Source organism: Mustela nivalis, assembly GCF_964662115.1.
Source record: "Mustela nivalis genome assembly, chromosome: 1".
In the NCBI taxonomy this organism is placed as follows: Eukaryota; Metazoa; Chordata; class Mammalia; order Carnivora; family Mustelidae; genus Mustela; species Mustela nivalis.
Genome location: NC_139020.1, coordinates 17,950,865 through 17,966,730, shown reverse-complemented (window position 1 = coordinate 17,966,730; position 15,866 = coordinate 17,950,865). Strand labels below are relative to the sequence as shown.

At 35.9% G+C, this 15,866-nt stretch overlaps 1 protein-coding gene across 4 annotated transcripts in view; it reads left to right on the top strand.

The window, feature by feature from the left end:
• The window catches only part of GABPA (GA binding protein transcription factor subunit alpha), a 35,943-nt gene that overhangs the window by 7,760 nt on the left and 12,317 nt on the right, over positions 1-15,866 (top strand). For all 4 annotated transcript variants that reach the window (XM_082694723.1, XM_082694720.1, XM_082694721.1 and 1 more), the window contains exons 3-6: positions 1,877-2,021; positions 5,585-5,669; positions 7,689-7,934; positions 14,904-15,098. In XM_082694723.1, the coding sequence (XP_082550849.1) occupies positions 1,877-2,021; positions 5,585-5,669; positions 7,689-7,934; positions 14,904-15,098 (671 nt within the window). The remainder of the gene's footprint in view (positions 1-1,876; positions 2,022-5,584; positions 5,670-7,688; positions 7,935-14,903; positions 15,099-15,866) is intronic.

Below are 15,866 nucleotides of genomic sequence, written 5' to 3'. Positions count from 1 at the left end.
AAATAGAGATTTGAGAATCAAGAAGTTTGAGGAAGATGATGGCTGATGGTCCCTGTGTTTCTCTATAAAGCAGAAGATGAGATAATATGTTGAAAGTAAAAGGAACTAAAGAGTCATAGATAATAGAGGACTTCTGTGGAATAAATGAAGGTTTAGAATAACTCTGTGTTGAATGTACAAAATCACCAAGGTTGACAGGGATGCTGAGTGTGGAGAGTCGAGCTGAGATTTAAAACCTTAAATTTTTAATAGAGCTTTTCATTGTGTTTGAGTGTGCTAAATCTACTCTCAGTCATCAGATACGTATATGTGCGTGTGTGTTTATACATACGTAGGTGGATATATTTATTTTTGTGTATACACACAAATGGCACACATATCCTAAAGTGTTTACTATTTGGCCCTTTACAGAAAATCTTTGCAGGTGTCTCATGTAAGAAATTCATAATTACTGTGTTAACCTGGGGAGTAGCCATTAAGGAGCTGTAAAGCTGTAGTACACAGTAGTTGTGCAGGAATTTAGGTCCAGTGATGTGAGATCATCCAGTTTTTCAGGAGAAATTCAGATTTTTGCATGAAGTTTCCCAAGGTTTAAATGGTGGCAACAAAATACTTAAACATTTTTTAAATGTTGAGCTCAAATAAAATAGGTTCTAAATCTATCTTTTTTTTTTTTTTCTAAATCTATCTTCAAGTGGCATTTCTTCTAAAGAATGGTTGTTAAAAAGAAAATTATAGCCTATTGTGCTATCACTAAAGAATTTGGTAAAAATATTCAGCCAAAAGACCCAATTAATTTACCTTAACAAAAATAATAGTAATAATAGTTTACTATCATTTAAAAATAATTTTCGTTTTTAATCATGAGTGGCCTACTATAAACTTTTGAAGTATTAGAAAAATTTAGGCTGTGTACATTTATTGAATATAATACATGTATCGCATTACACTTGGAATTTATGTGAAAATGGAACTTGACAAACTTTTTATTTCTTTTAATTTTTATTTTTAAATTATTTTTATTAACATATAATGTATTATTTGCCCCAGGGGTACAGGTCTGTGAATCATCAGGCTTACACATTTCACAGCACTAAACCATAGCACACGGACAAATTTTTAAATACATGGTGCTGTCTTTGACAACTACAGTGAGAATTAAATCATATTAAAAGTAAACATGCAGTGAAACTTCATTGACTTCCAGCTCACCAATCTAGTAGATATTATTTGATGTCTGTTTTCTCTTTGAGTCCATATAAGGATTTTGAAAAAAGTATGTAAAATTATTTGCCAAAGATTTTACCCCCAGGGCACTTAAGATTTTGTAGAATTCAAAGTATGAAATAACAATATAGAAGAGCTTCAGAGTTTTAAAGCAGGAGTATATATATTTTTTTAATGTGGAATTGCACTGATTATAACCGGTAGTTCTCAGATTAAATTAAATAGAAAGTATTTTATATAATTTTATATTTTCATACCTTATTACGTACATTTATGTTGGGAAAGGAAATTGAGTAGTAGAAATGGCATACAAAATTTGACAGGACTCTTTATTTTCCATTTTGGGCCTAAAATTTTCCAAAATAAATTGAAAATGTAATATTTATATTTCCCTATAAATATGGTATATGCAGTATTTATTTTTATTTATATACACACACACACACAAACACATAACCATACCCCTAAGGAGATTACATTTGCAAGGTTGCTTTAAATTTCATGCAAGAATTTCTCTGCAATTTAGTATTCAGTTTGGCAGTGCTAGTTGGTGATAAGCCTACAACTACAAATAGTGTCTATGCAGAAATGAGTTTCGAAAACCAGACTTTAGAAATAATTGTTAACCGTTATATCCTTTAATATTTAGTATTGTGGAACAAACCTACACACCAGCTGAATGTGTAAGCCAGGCTATAGACATCAATGAGCCAATAGGCAATTTAAAGAAATTGCTAGAACCAAGACTACAGTGTTCTTTGGATGCTCATGAAATTTGCCTGCAAGATATCCAGGTAATTTTTTTTTCTTTTGAGATTTATATTTTAGCATTTAAGTTTGCATTAGAATTTTTTTTTTAAAGATGGTATTTTTAAGTAATCTCTACACCTCACTTGCGACTTGGACTTATATCCCCAAGGCAAGAGTCACATGCTCTACCTAGCCAGCCAGGCACCCAGAAATATTTATTTGTTAGCCTTTTGTCTCTATAGCTATAGTCTTTATAACAAAATTTGGCCAATATTGCAGAATTTACACATTTAAAATAAAAGTTCTTCCAGCAAAATTCCCTCCATTTAAAATTGTATGTAAAAGATTGAGTACTAGTAGCAACTGGGTAGCTCAGTGGGTTAAGTGTCAGACTCTTAATCTCAGCTCAGGTCTTGATTTCAGGGTCACAAGTTCATGCCCTGCATCAGGCTCCACACTATGTGTGTAGCTTACTTAGGAAATAAAAATCTTGAGTATTGAATCAAATACTTGCTTTTTACTTTCACAAATATGAAATGAGCTTAAATAAATGTGAATCAGAGCCTAAACATGAAGTAGTGAGAAGCACATTGACCTTGGAACTTGAAGTGTGTCCTAACACACTTGTGTGTCCTGACTAGGTTTTAGCTTCTTTGTGCATTAGTTTCGGCATCTTTAAAAAGAGAAAACTGGAGTACGTGATTTTTACCTTCCCTTCCATTTTTATTTGCTCCAGCAGTGAATTTTGGATAAGAACTTAAACACCAGTGTATATATTTTTGGAGTTTATTGCAATAGGATTTTACCTGCAGTCGTATTTTAATAATATGTTCACAGCATATTCATAGTCATGTTTTATAGTATTTGCTCAAGAAAGGTAATATATTCATGTATAAAAAGTAGCTTAGATAGAATTGCTCAGAGAGTTTCTCTAGACCTTTCTTGAATATATGAGTAAGTACTAGAGTTTATATTGGTTTTCATTGTAATTTATACAAATACATAATGTGTCTTCTTTTGGATTGTTTGGTTTGTCTTGCTCTTTCCTTCTCTCCTTTACCTGCCTTGTGTTATAGCTATTCCATGTTACAGGAATTTTGCCTTAGTTTTTTAAAAATTCAAATCATCATATATGTATTATTTTAAAATAAGATTTTAGTGTAGAATAACTTGAAATGTTTTAATGAAATTTGTGCCTTTCAGTTTCCACTCAACCATACTTTTATCTTTTCCTTTCAGTAAGTCTAGTAAATGTTGCGGAGGGGTGGGGAAGGAAGGATATTGTTCTTCCAGAATTAGAGAATGTATGTGGGTCTGATATTAATAATTTTAGGATTTAAAGTTTTTCTTCTCTCATGGAGAGAATAAACTAGCACAATCTTTTTGGAAGGTAAACTGGTATTTAATGTCTATAAATGTTAAATGTGAAATACCTAGTAGTTCACCTCAATAAATTGTTCTTAGAGAAATACTCACCTAGGTGAGCAAAGTTGTACATATGAGCCGTTCATTGCATGGTTGTGCAGAAAGTGAAAATAACTTCAAATGTTCCAAAAACACAGAAGGAGAGAAATACCTTCTGTAGATTATTGTCTAAGGCAGCCATGACAGATTGGTGAACTAGAGCTATATGGGCAGTTTACCTTGAATGAAAAATATTTGCAGAACACTGCTGCATTATCTCTTTTTAAATTCACATTAGTCTTTGAAATCAGCATATTCTTAATTACATTCTGCAGATGTAGAAACTGAGATTTAAAGATCAACAATTTGCCAGTACATAGTTACAAAGAGGTACAGTAGAATTTGAACCCAGGCCTGTGTGACTCCAAAACTCTTTCTTACAGTTATTTGAGGCAGGTTTTTAAGAAAGTCAGCTCAGCATCACTGGACTTCACCTGATTTTCTCATATGTAAAGTAAAGTGAAATCTGGACTTGACCTCTTACTTGCCTTTCAGCTATAGCATTTGTTGTTCTAACATGCTTTCTTAGCATACCTGAACTACCCAAAATGAAAATATCACTTGCTAAATACCCGGCACATCACGAGTTCTCAGAAAACATTAGTTGAATAAATGGAAATACGCATAACTGATTGTATCACAGAATTCCAGGCTAGCCTAGGAGCCAAATCATTTTGCAGTCCTCCCTGTCTCCCTCCCTCTCCTCAAAAAAAATGCGAGATTAACAACTTCTCTTCCTCACATCAGTTAACCACATCCACTTGGAATCAGAATGCTTGCTGCTTGTGGTGATGCTTTTTTATTTTCAGATGAGTGCTGACTTGAAAGCCAGTGGAAAATAGTGGAGTTGTGCTGATTTGAGGAGTATGTGTACTAGTTGTGGTATATTCAGTACTACCTGGGAGTTTACTTCCATAGTTCCATATGCTGTAGCTTCTAGTAAATCGTACCTGTGTCTCCTTCAGAGAGGAGAAATCTTGAGATAGGGGAGTTTGTAACAAAGCATCAGGTGCACTTCTAAGGAGTGAAACTACCATATTTGACCTATCTTTCTGGATGGTTACATAGTTTGTGTTATCCCTGTTGTTAGGCCTAAAGTCACTTAAGATTGTAGGTTTTATATGACATTTTTAATATTAGAAAACATGTTTTGTTTTTAAGTTTTATTTATTTATTTGACAGAGAGAGACACAGCGAGAGAGGGAATACAAGCAGGGGGAGTGAGAGAGAGAGAGAAGCAGGCTTCCTGCCAAGCAGGGAGCCCGACATGGGGCTGGATCTCAGAACCCTGAGATCATGACCTGAGCTGAAGGCAGAGGCTTAACCCACTGAGCCACCCAGGTGCCCCTAGAAAACATGTTTGTACCATGACTATAGTATTGACTGAATTCTTGGGAATGGGAGTCACAGGAGCTTTGTATCTCCTGCATGAAATGCAGGCACAGGAATATACATTATTCAAGATCATTGCAATGCAGGTCTGTCTTTAAAATTGTGACAGACAGCATCTGAAAGTCAATTACCTTTTGTCATCAGGTTGCTGTTGTGTGAAATGCATTCACACATGGAGGGAGACATGGAGGATCAAAACACTAGTACTGAAAAGATACAGAATTTTGATTGAAGATATCAAAGCTAGGCTAAGTAATAAGGTCATAAGTCCCTTAACTTTATTAACTTCATTGCAAGAGATTTAGAGTTAACCTTGATCTTAAATGTGTGGCATTCATTATAAGGGGGACATGGCAAAAAATATGTTAATAGATTTATATAAGTCACCCCACTAATTAAGCACCCTTGCTTATTCATGACAGATATATTGCATTATCTTCTGCTTAAAATATATTTACAGAATAAACAGTCACCTTTTGACATTATTTAAAATCCTAAATTAGACTCCAGAGCTAGAGAAAACCACCATGTCAAATAAATTTGGTTAATTTATGTTGTTCTTAATTACTACCACAATGGTTAAAATATGTTTAATTTTGGCAAAGAATTACAAGGTATGACAACTTGGATAATTAGATGTGTTCTTATAATTTCATTAGTATGCCTCAGTAATTAAGTCCTATTTGATACATACATTTGTATTAAACCTGATGACTAAATCAAAGGAATCTTAATCATTTTCCATGTTTAGCTGGATCCAGAACGAAGTTTATTTGACCAAGGAGTAAAAACAGATGGAACTGTACAACTTAGTGTACAGGTAATTTCTTACCAAGGTAAGCTACTTTTATGGTTATTTAAAAGTTTAGCTCATTTTTTTTTAAAATATGGAAGAGCTCAGTTTTTACAAGTTTGGGGTGTTTTAGGTGGTTGTCTAAATTACTTAATGTAATATTATAGCCAGACATTCGTGCTTTTGGTTTCATTATTAGATCTGTCAGGGTGAAGCAGATAGTATAACGTACTCTTTTTTTTTTTTTTTTTCTTTTTTCTTTTTTTTTAGTATAACAAATTCTAACTAGTTTTTTCAGGGAAGGTTACATCGTAAGGTAGAGAGAGCTGGTAGAACAGATTTTGGTTGACTTTCTCAGAACTGCAGAACTGGATTGCCAAAGAAGCTGTTGCCCTGCCATGATCTGGAAAATGCCAGATCCAAAAGCCACCATTACAACTGTCAACCTAGAACCACTCTTGCCATCACATTGATCCACACTAGCCAAAAAATGGGTTCCATGTACCTACTTGTTCCTTCTTGCTTCCAGATAGAAGGCGTATGCCAGTGTTTCTAGAGCCAGAATCACAACTGGACCCCTCGCCACCAGAAAATCTTTTCCCTACAGTTTAGCATAGAGAGAGGGATTGGCAAAAGATGTTGAGTAACTCAGTTACCCATATCCATCACAGTATTTTACTAATCTTGTGTAAGTACAAAAGTTAGAAAATTAGGAAACCATTTTAGTTTAAAAACTGAGATTTTTTAAAAACCTGTTTTGTTAGAAGTTCTGACCAGAGTTTTAGACTTATTTTAATGTTGGAATATACTAGGTTGCTTACACTGGCATTTCACAAATCATAGTGTTCTCAGACTGTAAAAATGGTAGTTATCCCTTCCGATCTACAATTTCCCCAGTACTGTCACTGACAGTAAGAAAGAAATTCTTTGTTTTATCTTTAAAAGCCTAGTCACCTCTCAATGTAAGTAGATTTGGGAAGAGCTGACTTGATGAAATTTGAGTGACAGATGAGGCAATAAATCTTAGAAAAATATTTTTTTTAAGTTACAGTTATTTTTCTTATGTATATTTGAAAAAAGTGATTTACGTTTATACCGTATAATGAGTGATACAACATATTTTATTATAGAGTTTGTTTTCAGGGAGGATTGAAGTTGAATTTTAATCTTGCAAACACACTTTGATTAAATTTGATGTAGAATGTAACAGAATCCATGACCAGACAGTAGTTGTTAAGTAATAATGATAGTTTTTTAGATCTGTCTTGTAACGGAAGTGTCTGAGATGATTTTATAAAGGGCTAATTTATTTTGTTTTGAATATTTTAAGAATTTGGAGGTTTTTTCTTTCAATTGAAAATGGAAATCAGAAGTTACTAATGTGAATTTAATTTAACAAACCGTGCCTTTTCATTTTTAAATATGAACTTTGACTTTTGAAAAGAAAAGCAGTCCGTAAATAACTTTAATTTGCTTAGAAGGACTCTTAAAAATTCTACAGGTGGGTAGCTACTACTCATTTATACTTTTCCCTAGTCTGGTTTTTATTTTCTAATCCATATTGGTACTTTTTTCTAATAAATGTTTCTATGTAGCTGTGTGTGTGATGTTGTTGGTGGTGTTTTTATGTCCTTTTAGACTTGCAGAAAAGTTGCAAGAGTAGTGAAAGAATTCTGGGATGTCCTTTACCCAGATTCTCTAACTGTTAACTTTTATTACATTTGCTTTATTCTCCAATCACCTGTCCAACATTACCTTTTGTTGCCCAGTTTAAGAATAAGTTGCAGATATGATTTCCTTCTATCCCTAAATGCATCAGTATATGTGTTTTCTAAAAACAAGGTTTTCTTCTATATGACTACATTATAATTATCAAAATCAGGAAATTAATATTAACACATTACTGTTATCTAATTTACCAAAGTTCTAGTGAATAATTTTATTTGTGTCTAAAAGAGAGCATTTGCTCTACCATTTGAGAACGTAGAATCTAAGCTGAATTTTATTTTTTTAGTGACTTTTGTGTTTTCATTTAGATTTACTTTTTTTTTTTATTCTTTAGGAATTGAACCCAAGTTAAACATCCTTGAAATTGTTAAACCTGCGGAAACAGTTGAAGTAGTCATTGATCCAGATGCCCACCATGCGGAAGCAGAAGCACATCTTGTTGAGGAAGCTCAAGTTATAACTCTTGATGGCACAAAACACATTACAACTATTTCAGATGAAACCTCAGAACAAGTGACAAGATGGGCTGCCGCTCTGGAAGGTTACAGGAAAGAGCAAGAGCGCCTTGGGATACCTTATGGTAATAAAATATTTAATTACATATTAGTAGAACAATAAGAATTAACCTTGACGTACAGGATGCTAGGGTGAGTAAGTTGGTCATTTTAAATGTAAAATTTTATTTATTTATTTTTTAAAAAGATTTATTTATTTATTTGAGAGAGAGAGATTACAAGTAGGCAGAGAGGCAGGCAGAGAGAGAGAGCAGAGAGCCCAATGCGGGACTCGATCCCAGGACCCTGAGATCATGACCTGAGCCGAAGGCAGCGGCTTAACCCACTGAGCCACCCAGGCGCCCTAAATGTAAAATTTTAAATTGATTTTCTGGATCTCTCTTTTTATCCCCTTTGGACAAATATTGTCCTGGGTGCTAAGAGTACAAAGAAATTTAAAAAAAAAAAATTTTGTCTTTAGGGTATCACTGTGGAGTCGAAGAGAGAGAACATAAATGAAAAGAACTACCATAAAAAGTAGCATGTTTTTAAGCTGTCGGTAACTTGTATAAAGGGAATATGCTATTGGAATCTTAAAGAGATCAGGGGCACCTGGGTTGCTTAGTCAGTTGAGCGTCTGACTTTTGACCTTGTCTCAGGTCATGGTCGCAGGTACCTGGGATCAAGGCCCAAGTCAGACTCCGCCCCTCCCCAACTAAAATAAATAAATCTTTAAAAAAAAGAGAGAGAAAGAAAGAATCTCAAAGGGATCACAGTGGTCTTGGGAACTTTGGGGGAAAGGTTTGTTTTAGAAAAACTATTGGGAGAAGACAGTCCAGACAGGAAATGCGTGTGCAAAAGTTAGACTCAGCAGTAAGTAGCGAGATTTGATGGAGTTACTCTCTTGCATTATAGAACTGCTTTTGATTGATGGACGTGACCATGGTAGATGAATGTGGCAGCAGTGCATGACCTACACTGGCACAGTAGAAACTGAATGAAGGGAAAACAGGAACATGTTGTAGTTGACCTGTCACTAGGTTAGCCTAGACTCGATAATTTATGTGGGAAGAGATGAATGAAACTAGTGATGGGGCTGAGCAGCTGACTGGTGGATTGTGTGAGGGTAGAGAGGAGAGATTCAAGTACTGATACAGCTTCTCAAGCTTGGGTGACTAGGGCAGCGATCATACTGATGAGACCTGGTTACATATTATGTATTTAGTGAGCTACATATGCCAGCCATCATGTTAAATGCTGGACTTTGAATGGCACATGAGAAAGATAGGCCAAGCTCCCAGAGCTTAAGTGGAGGACATGGGGAAGTCTGGTATTGGAAAGATTTGTCTAGGGAAAGTGTTGTACATATTACAGCTGAAGGTGGCCAGAAAGTATTTTCAGGTACACAAGACTTGGACTGGAGATAAAAATGTTTCCTGGGACTTAGCTGTGTTGAGTTTGTCTAGAAGCTATACGAGCATATACAGTCTCTGATGGAGAGAGAGAAAATGGAAAGGAACACAGTGTTAAAGGCTGGGCCTTGTTGGCATTTCAGGTTACGGAAAAGGAATGAAGACATGGAATAGCTGAGGAGATAGAAGGAAAATAAGAGCTGTGTATAGTGTCTCTGGAATTGAAAAAGAATTTTAGATGGTCAAGAGTGGCCACAGTGCTGAAAGTGGCCACAAAGTGAAAAAAATGCCAAGTGAGGGGCACCTAGGTGGCTCAGTTGGTTAAGCATCTGCCTTGGGCTCAGGTCATGATCTCAGGGTCTTGTGATCGAGCCCCACATTGGGCTCCTTACTCAGTAGGGAGCCTGCTTCTCCCTCTCCCTCTGCCTGCTGCTCCCTCTGGTTGTTCGTTCTCTCTCTCTCTCTCTCTCTCTGTCAAATAAATGAAATCTTTTTAAAAAAAATGCCAACTGAGTAGTATCTATTAAATTTGGTGATCAGAGGTTCATTGATAGATTTAGAAAAAAAGTAACTAGAGTTAGACAAAGCTGAATTACAGGAAAAAATAGACATAGAAGTGGAGAAAACAGTATTAACCTTTGGTGGGCAAATGGGAAGAGTGTTGGAGGGATAAATAAATATTATTGAAGGTTCATGAGTTGTTAGTAACCTTAGTATTCATAGATGAAATCGGCACAAGCAGAAGGATAGATGAGGAGATGGACTTTTAATCGGCACCTGAGAAGGTAGGCCCGTTCGAAGGACCACATAGAGCCATTCTTCAGATACGTGATTGACGATATTGTTACTTATCTTTGACTTGTAAAAGCTAGCATAGACATCATTGTTGACCTTGCTGTTAGTGAGTTTGCAGTCACCTCTGAGAGAGGAAATGCTGAAAAGGAAGGAAGAGAGCATAAAAACACGCGAAATAATATTTTACATAGTTTACTAGACTTCCAACAAGAACCCTTCAGTAGTAGGATCTTTTATGGAGAGTAGTATATAATAATGAATTGTATAGAGAGCAAGATTATAAACTCTGACTCAGGAGTACCTACCTAGGGGTATCATTTACTTTAGAATAAAGCTCTTTTTTTTTTAAGATTTTTTTTTAAATTTATTAATTTGTCAGAGAGAGAGATCACAAGTAGGCTGAGAGACAGGCAGAGAGAAAGGAAAAAGCAGGCCCCCTGCTGAGCAGAGAGCCCGATGTGGGGCTCAGTGCCAATATGGGGCTCAATCCCAGGACGCTGGGATCATGATCTGAGCCGAAGACAGAGGCTTAACCCACTGAGCCACCCAGGCGTCCCTAAGTTGACTTAATTTTTAGTTTGTAGATTTCTGTATATACCAGGACTGACTTTCTCCCATTTCCATCACTCTGTTTTGTGCCTATAATTTTTCCCAAATTCTGAAGTATCTCTGGATTGGTTCTTTTGTAGATGTGCCATAGTGCTGTCATCCTTGGACATCCTTGACTTGGCCTGCATTGCTGGATCCATTTTTCAGGATCTTATATTTGCCTTTTTCTTCGTTTAATTCTACCATTTACTCATTATTCTCTCATTCCTCGGTATAGGTTTCCTTAGAAAGGACACCTAGGAAATAAAAGTTGCTTTCGGGGGTGCCTGGGTGGTTCAGTAGTTTAAACTTCTGCCTTGGCTCAGGTCATGATCTCTGATCCTGGGATCGAGCCTCGCATCATCGGGCTCTCTGCTCAGCGGGGAGCCTGCTTCCCCTCTCTCTCTTCCTGCCTCTCTGCCTACTCATGATCTCTGTCAAATGAATACATAAAATCTTTAAAAAAAAAAAAAAAGTTGCTTTTGTTTTTGGTTTGGCAGGGTGTTTTTCTGTTTGTTTGTTTTATTGGTGGGGGAGACTTTACATATCTGAAAATGTATTTATTCTTTATTCTGCTCTCTCTGATTGAAAGCTTGGGTATAGAATATTAAGTTGAAATACTATTTTTCCTCAAAATTTATATGGCCCTGTTCTGTTTCATTATAGTGTGAGATGTTCAGGGGGCATTCTGATTCTGGTTCCTTTTTATATCCTTTTTATTTTTCTCTCTGGAAGCTGTTTTGATCTCCTTTTTATCTCTGGTCTTTAACTTGGTTTAGTGGCATCTATTTCATGTGCTGTAGATTTATGGATTATGGGGAAGCATTGCATAGCCAGGCACTGCCTAGTGTAGTAGCCACTAGTCCCACGTGAGCACTTCACATGTGCCTGGTCTGACCTGAGCCTGTACTGTGAGTGTCATATACTTGGTACAAACAGAGAAGAATGTAAAATCTTTTAAAATTTTTGTGTTGATTACATGTTGAAATAACATTTGGAAACATTATTACAATATTAAAATTATTACAATAAATTTCACTTTTTTTTTTTTTTAATATAGCTGTGAGAAAACTTTAAAATTACCTGGTGGCCTGCATTATATTTCTCTTGGACAGCTGCTGATCTAGACAATTGTAGCCTTCAGTTCTGGGAAATTTTCCTGCATTATTATTTTGATAATGACCTTCAGTGTTGTTCTTTTTTTCTGAGACTCTTGCTGAATCTCCTGGGCTGATCTTCTGTATCTTTTTTTCTTTCGTTTGTCATTTTTGTATCTATATGAACAACTTTCTGCCAAATTTCTTGTCTTTATATAACAACCTATCCTGATAGTTATTTTCACTTTACAAGGGCTTTTCATTTTTGTTTTTCCTTTTAGCATTCTGATCACATTTTTCTTTTTTTTTTCTTTCATTTTGTTATTGCATTATTTCTGCATCTGGATTCTAGTTTTCTGTTTATTTTTATTTAATGCTTTGTTTTGAGTCTCAAATATCTGTTCCTGCTCATCTGTTCATAGTTAAAAGTGAATAACTTTAAAGCTAATTAGTTTGAAGCTCTGGAAGGGAGTTCTTGACCATACTCTGGTAAAATGGGATATTGGTCATTTCATAAAGATTTCCAGGTGTCAATATGTATATAGATATTTTTCCTGGGTATCTTTAACGTCTCTGGAGAATTGGCCAAATACCTGACAGGAGTAGAAAGTTCAGGTGAGGATTTCAGGTTGATGTATATGTGAATGCTGCATTCTGGAAATGGAAAGGGAAGTGCAGAGGGTCTCACTCTTCAGTTTGTAGACTTTTATTACTGGGATCAATGTACATTTCATGTCTGTCCCAGAAGTTCCGGGGATGGGGTAGTGGCGGGGGTCAGGATATGGACATGAGCTTGGGATGGTTTTCGGTTGGCTCCTGAGAATGAAGGAGAGGCCCTGGAGGTTCTGACAACACCATACACTTTAAATCAGTCCCCTGATTTTCCGCTTCCACTTCTCCTGCTACCTGGAATGACCACAGCCTGAGCCAATAGAGGGATTTTGTAGTCAGGAAACACTTGTTACTGTACCCTCCTGGATAGATATTTTAGGTCACAGCTTCTACTTCACTTGATTTTCACTCTGCTGACTGTCTTCGAAAACTAGTTGAAAGTCTCCCATCTGTTTGCATCTTCACTTATGTTCCTATGAGTTTACTTCTTTTAAAAATTCCTTTACTGTCATTTTACTAGGGTCTTAGAGAATAAACAGGGAGAATATGCACAGACAATTAGTTATGTTACACCAGAAGTCCTGATATTATTTAAGAAAACAAATCAGACATTACATTTGCCCCAACGTTTTTGATCATGATACTTTTTTTGGCTCATGTTTATGTAAAATGAGGTTACTTGAACTTATAATGGAAAGTGTAGCTCGGGATAGCTTTTCTAGCTTTCTATAATTCTTTCTGTTATTTTCAAGTAGTATAAAAAATAGATCCAGTAGAGGCACTTGGCTAGCTCAGTCAGAAGAGCACATGACTCTGATATCCAGGTTGTGGTTTAAACCCCATGTTGGGTGTAGATGTTACCTAAATAAACAAAACTTTAAAAACAAAAACAAAAATGTTGCCACTGGCTTTCTCAATTGCTGTCAGTTCCCTTAATCCACTCTCCCATGGACTTCCTCTTCTTCTTCGGTGTTTCTGGGCCTCTGGGCCGCATGGTTTAGATTCCATTCCCTCTAGTTTCTCATTGTGTTCACTCTCCTGGTGTGATCCATGGCTCAGTTTGAAAAACCCAAAGGTGCTACACTATTCCAGCCCCTTAAATCTTACCATGGACCTTTGCACTCGATCGGGCAAAACTATTTGAGCTTGGCCTGTTGCGCTCAGTGAAAACTTCTTGGCTGTGTTGAAGTTCTCCTGTGCTTAGAATGAAAATGGGTCAGATTTTCCTTTGTTTCCACCTTTGCTTTCTCCTAAACAGATACTGATACCATGAAGGTCTCTGAATGTTACTGCTTTGTCTTCTGTGTGTTTTGGGCTTCTGTGGAGATAACTTTGTTCACTTGGTTTTATTGTAAATATACATGGAATTTTGGTTTTGCTGTCCTTTGCTTTTAGTGGTGTTTTTTTTAATGTGTGCATTCAAAGACATTAAAAAACTTTGCTGCCATCTTCTCAAAATCCTTCTCCCTTTCCTCTTTATGAAAAGATCAAATAAAAAATCAGTTCTTTGGCTGTCAATCCTGTATTATGTTTGATTCATCTTTTATTATAAATTGGCTCTTGATAAGTACCTAAATGTGTTTTTCCCCACTTACTCCAATTGAATAGCCTGCATCTTAGGGGCATATAACCAATAATACTGCTTAGATAGATCATCTTCTCCATGCAAAAATACCTAAACCGAAATTAATTCAGCCAGTTTTTATTGAACTTATATGGGTAGAATACTTTATTGGGTGCCAGGGATACAGCAGTGAAATATTTATACATGTTGGCCATCTTTTTCATTTGTGAACTCAATTAGATAGTAAAAAAAAGATGAGGAAAATGACTATTTAGATTTACTTTTCATAGATTTAACAAATAAGGCCATGCATAAGGCATTGTGGTAAACTCCGAAGATAAGCAGTGGTTTATAAGACACAGTCCTTATATTTCAGACCTTAATGTATTACAGGGAAAGACAGCTGAGAAAACATGGAATTTGCATGTTGTAGTATAAATGCCACTAAAGGGTAAATACAGGAACACCAGCTTTTTTACAAGAAGCAAAAGGGAGGAAAGATTATGTTTTGCACATTTTGGAAAGTGAGTCTAGCTCTTCAGAAACCCCTTAATAGTCCCCCCCCCCCCCCAGTGCACCAAATTATACAATGCTGCAAAGTAATGTTTAAAACTTGGATGATTTATGCCATTCTCTTTAGAGAAATCCCACTTTTTATTCTTTCAGTTGACCCATTGAAGAGCAATTTTATGTTCTTTTTTTCTTGATAAAATTTCAGACTAATTGATATAAATCAGGTGAATTCATTAAAAGTTTAGATTGAGAAATTGAAAAGGAGTTGAGGAGAAAATGTAGTGTTAAAACCCTTTTTATTTATTTGCGTTTATTTACTTCTCTTAACTTGGGGGAAGATCCTTTCTGGATTTCTCTCTCTCTATATATATATGTGTGTGTGTGTGTGTATGTGTGTGTGTATTGACAAAGTAACTGTGAATTTATATGATATCTAAGATAGGACTAGGCTAATGGTAATATTTTTCTCTTTAGATCCTATACAGTGGTCTACAGACCAAGTCCTGCACTGGGTGGTTTGGGTAATGAAGGAGTTCAGCATGACTGATATAGACCTGACCACACTCAACATTTCTGGAAGAGAATTATGCAGTCTCAACCAAGAAGATTTTTTTCAGCGAGTGCCTCGGGGAGAAATTCTATGGAGTCATCTGGAACTTCTTCGAAAATGTATAAAATTTGAATTATTACCTGTTTGCACTGTAACTTGAGTTTAACTTTATTCTGTATAACTTTGTCTTCATTGTTTATTGTGATCTTTGATAATAGCAATAATAATTAACACCTACTAATTGTATAAGCTGTGCTGGGAGCTTTATATGTATTATCTAATTTAATCCCTCTAACTGATGCACAAATCATTACTTTCCTTATTTTTAAGATAGGATACCATGGCTTAAAGAGCCAGTCCCTCGAGGGTACAGGGCTAGGGAATGGCAGAGCCAAGATCCAAAACCAGACTAAAGAATGCCGGAATCCAAGCTAAGATTCTGTGTCCTACACTTAGCTCTCTTCATAAATTCCATCCGTTGACTTCTGTTTCATCAGTGAGTTCTTTCATTTTGAAGTCTGCTTTTTATAAGTGTTTCCATGTTGGCTCCACAGACATTATTATTATGATTAAGTGACTATATACAGAAATTGGAAACTACTTGGCTGACCAACAAAAAGCTCAAATAAATGTAAATTATTTTGTTTGAATTTTAATCCTTCTTATATTTCAGTGACTATCTGTGAAAACCTTAGCAGTACCCTGTTCCCTCACATCATTATACAGCTGGCCAGAAATGCTAGCCAGACCCACATACTTTTCAGAATGTGTGAATAAGACAAACTCTGACTTTGTTTTTGTAATGGTCATGGATAAAAAGGTAACTGGTAGGGTTTGTTCTATTACCTGCCCAGTAAAGGAACAGCTCTGGTTGGAGGGGTTTTCCA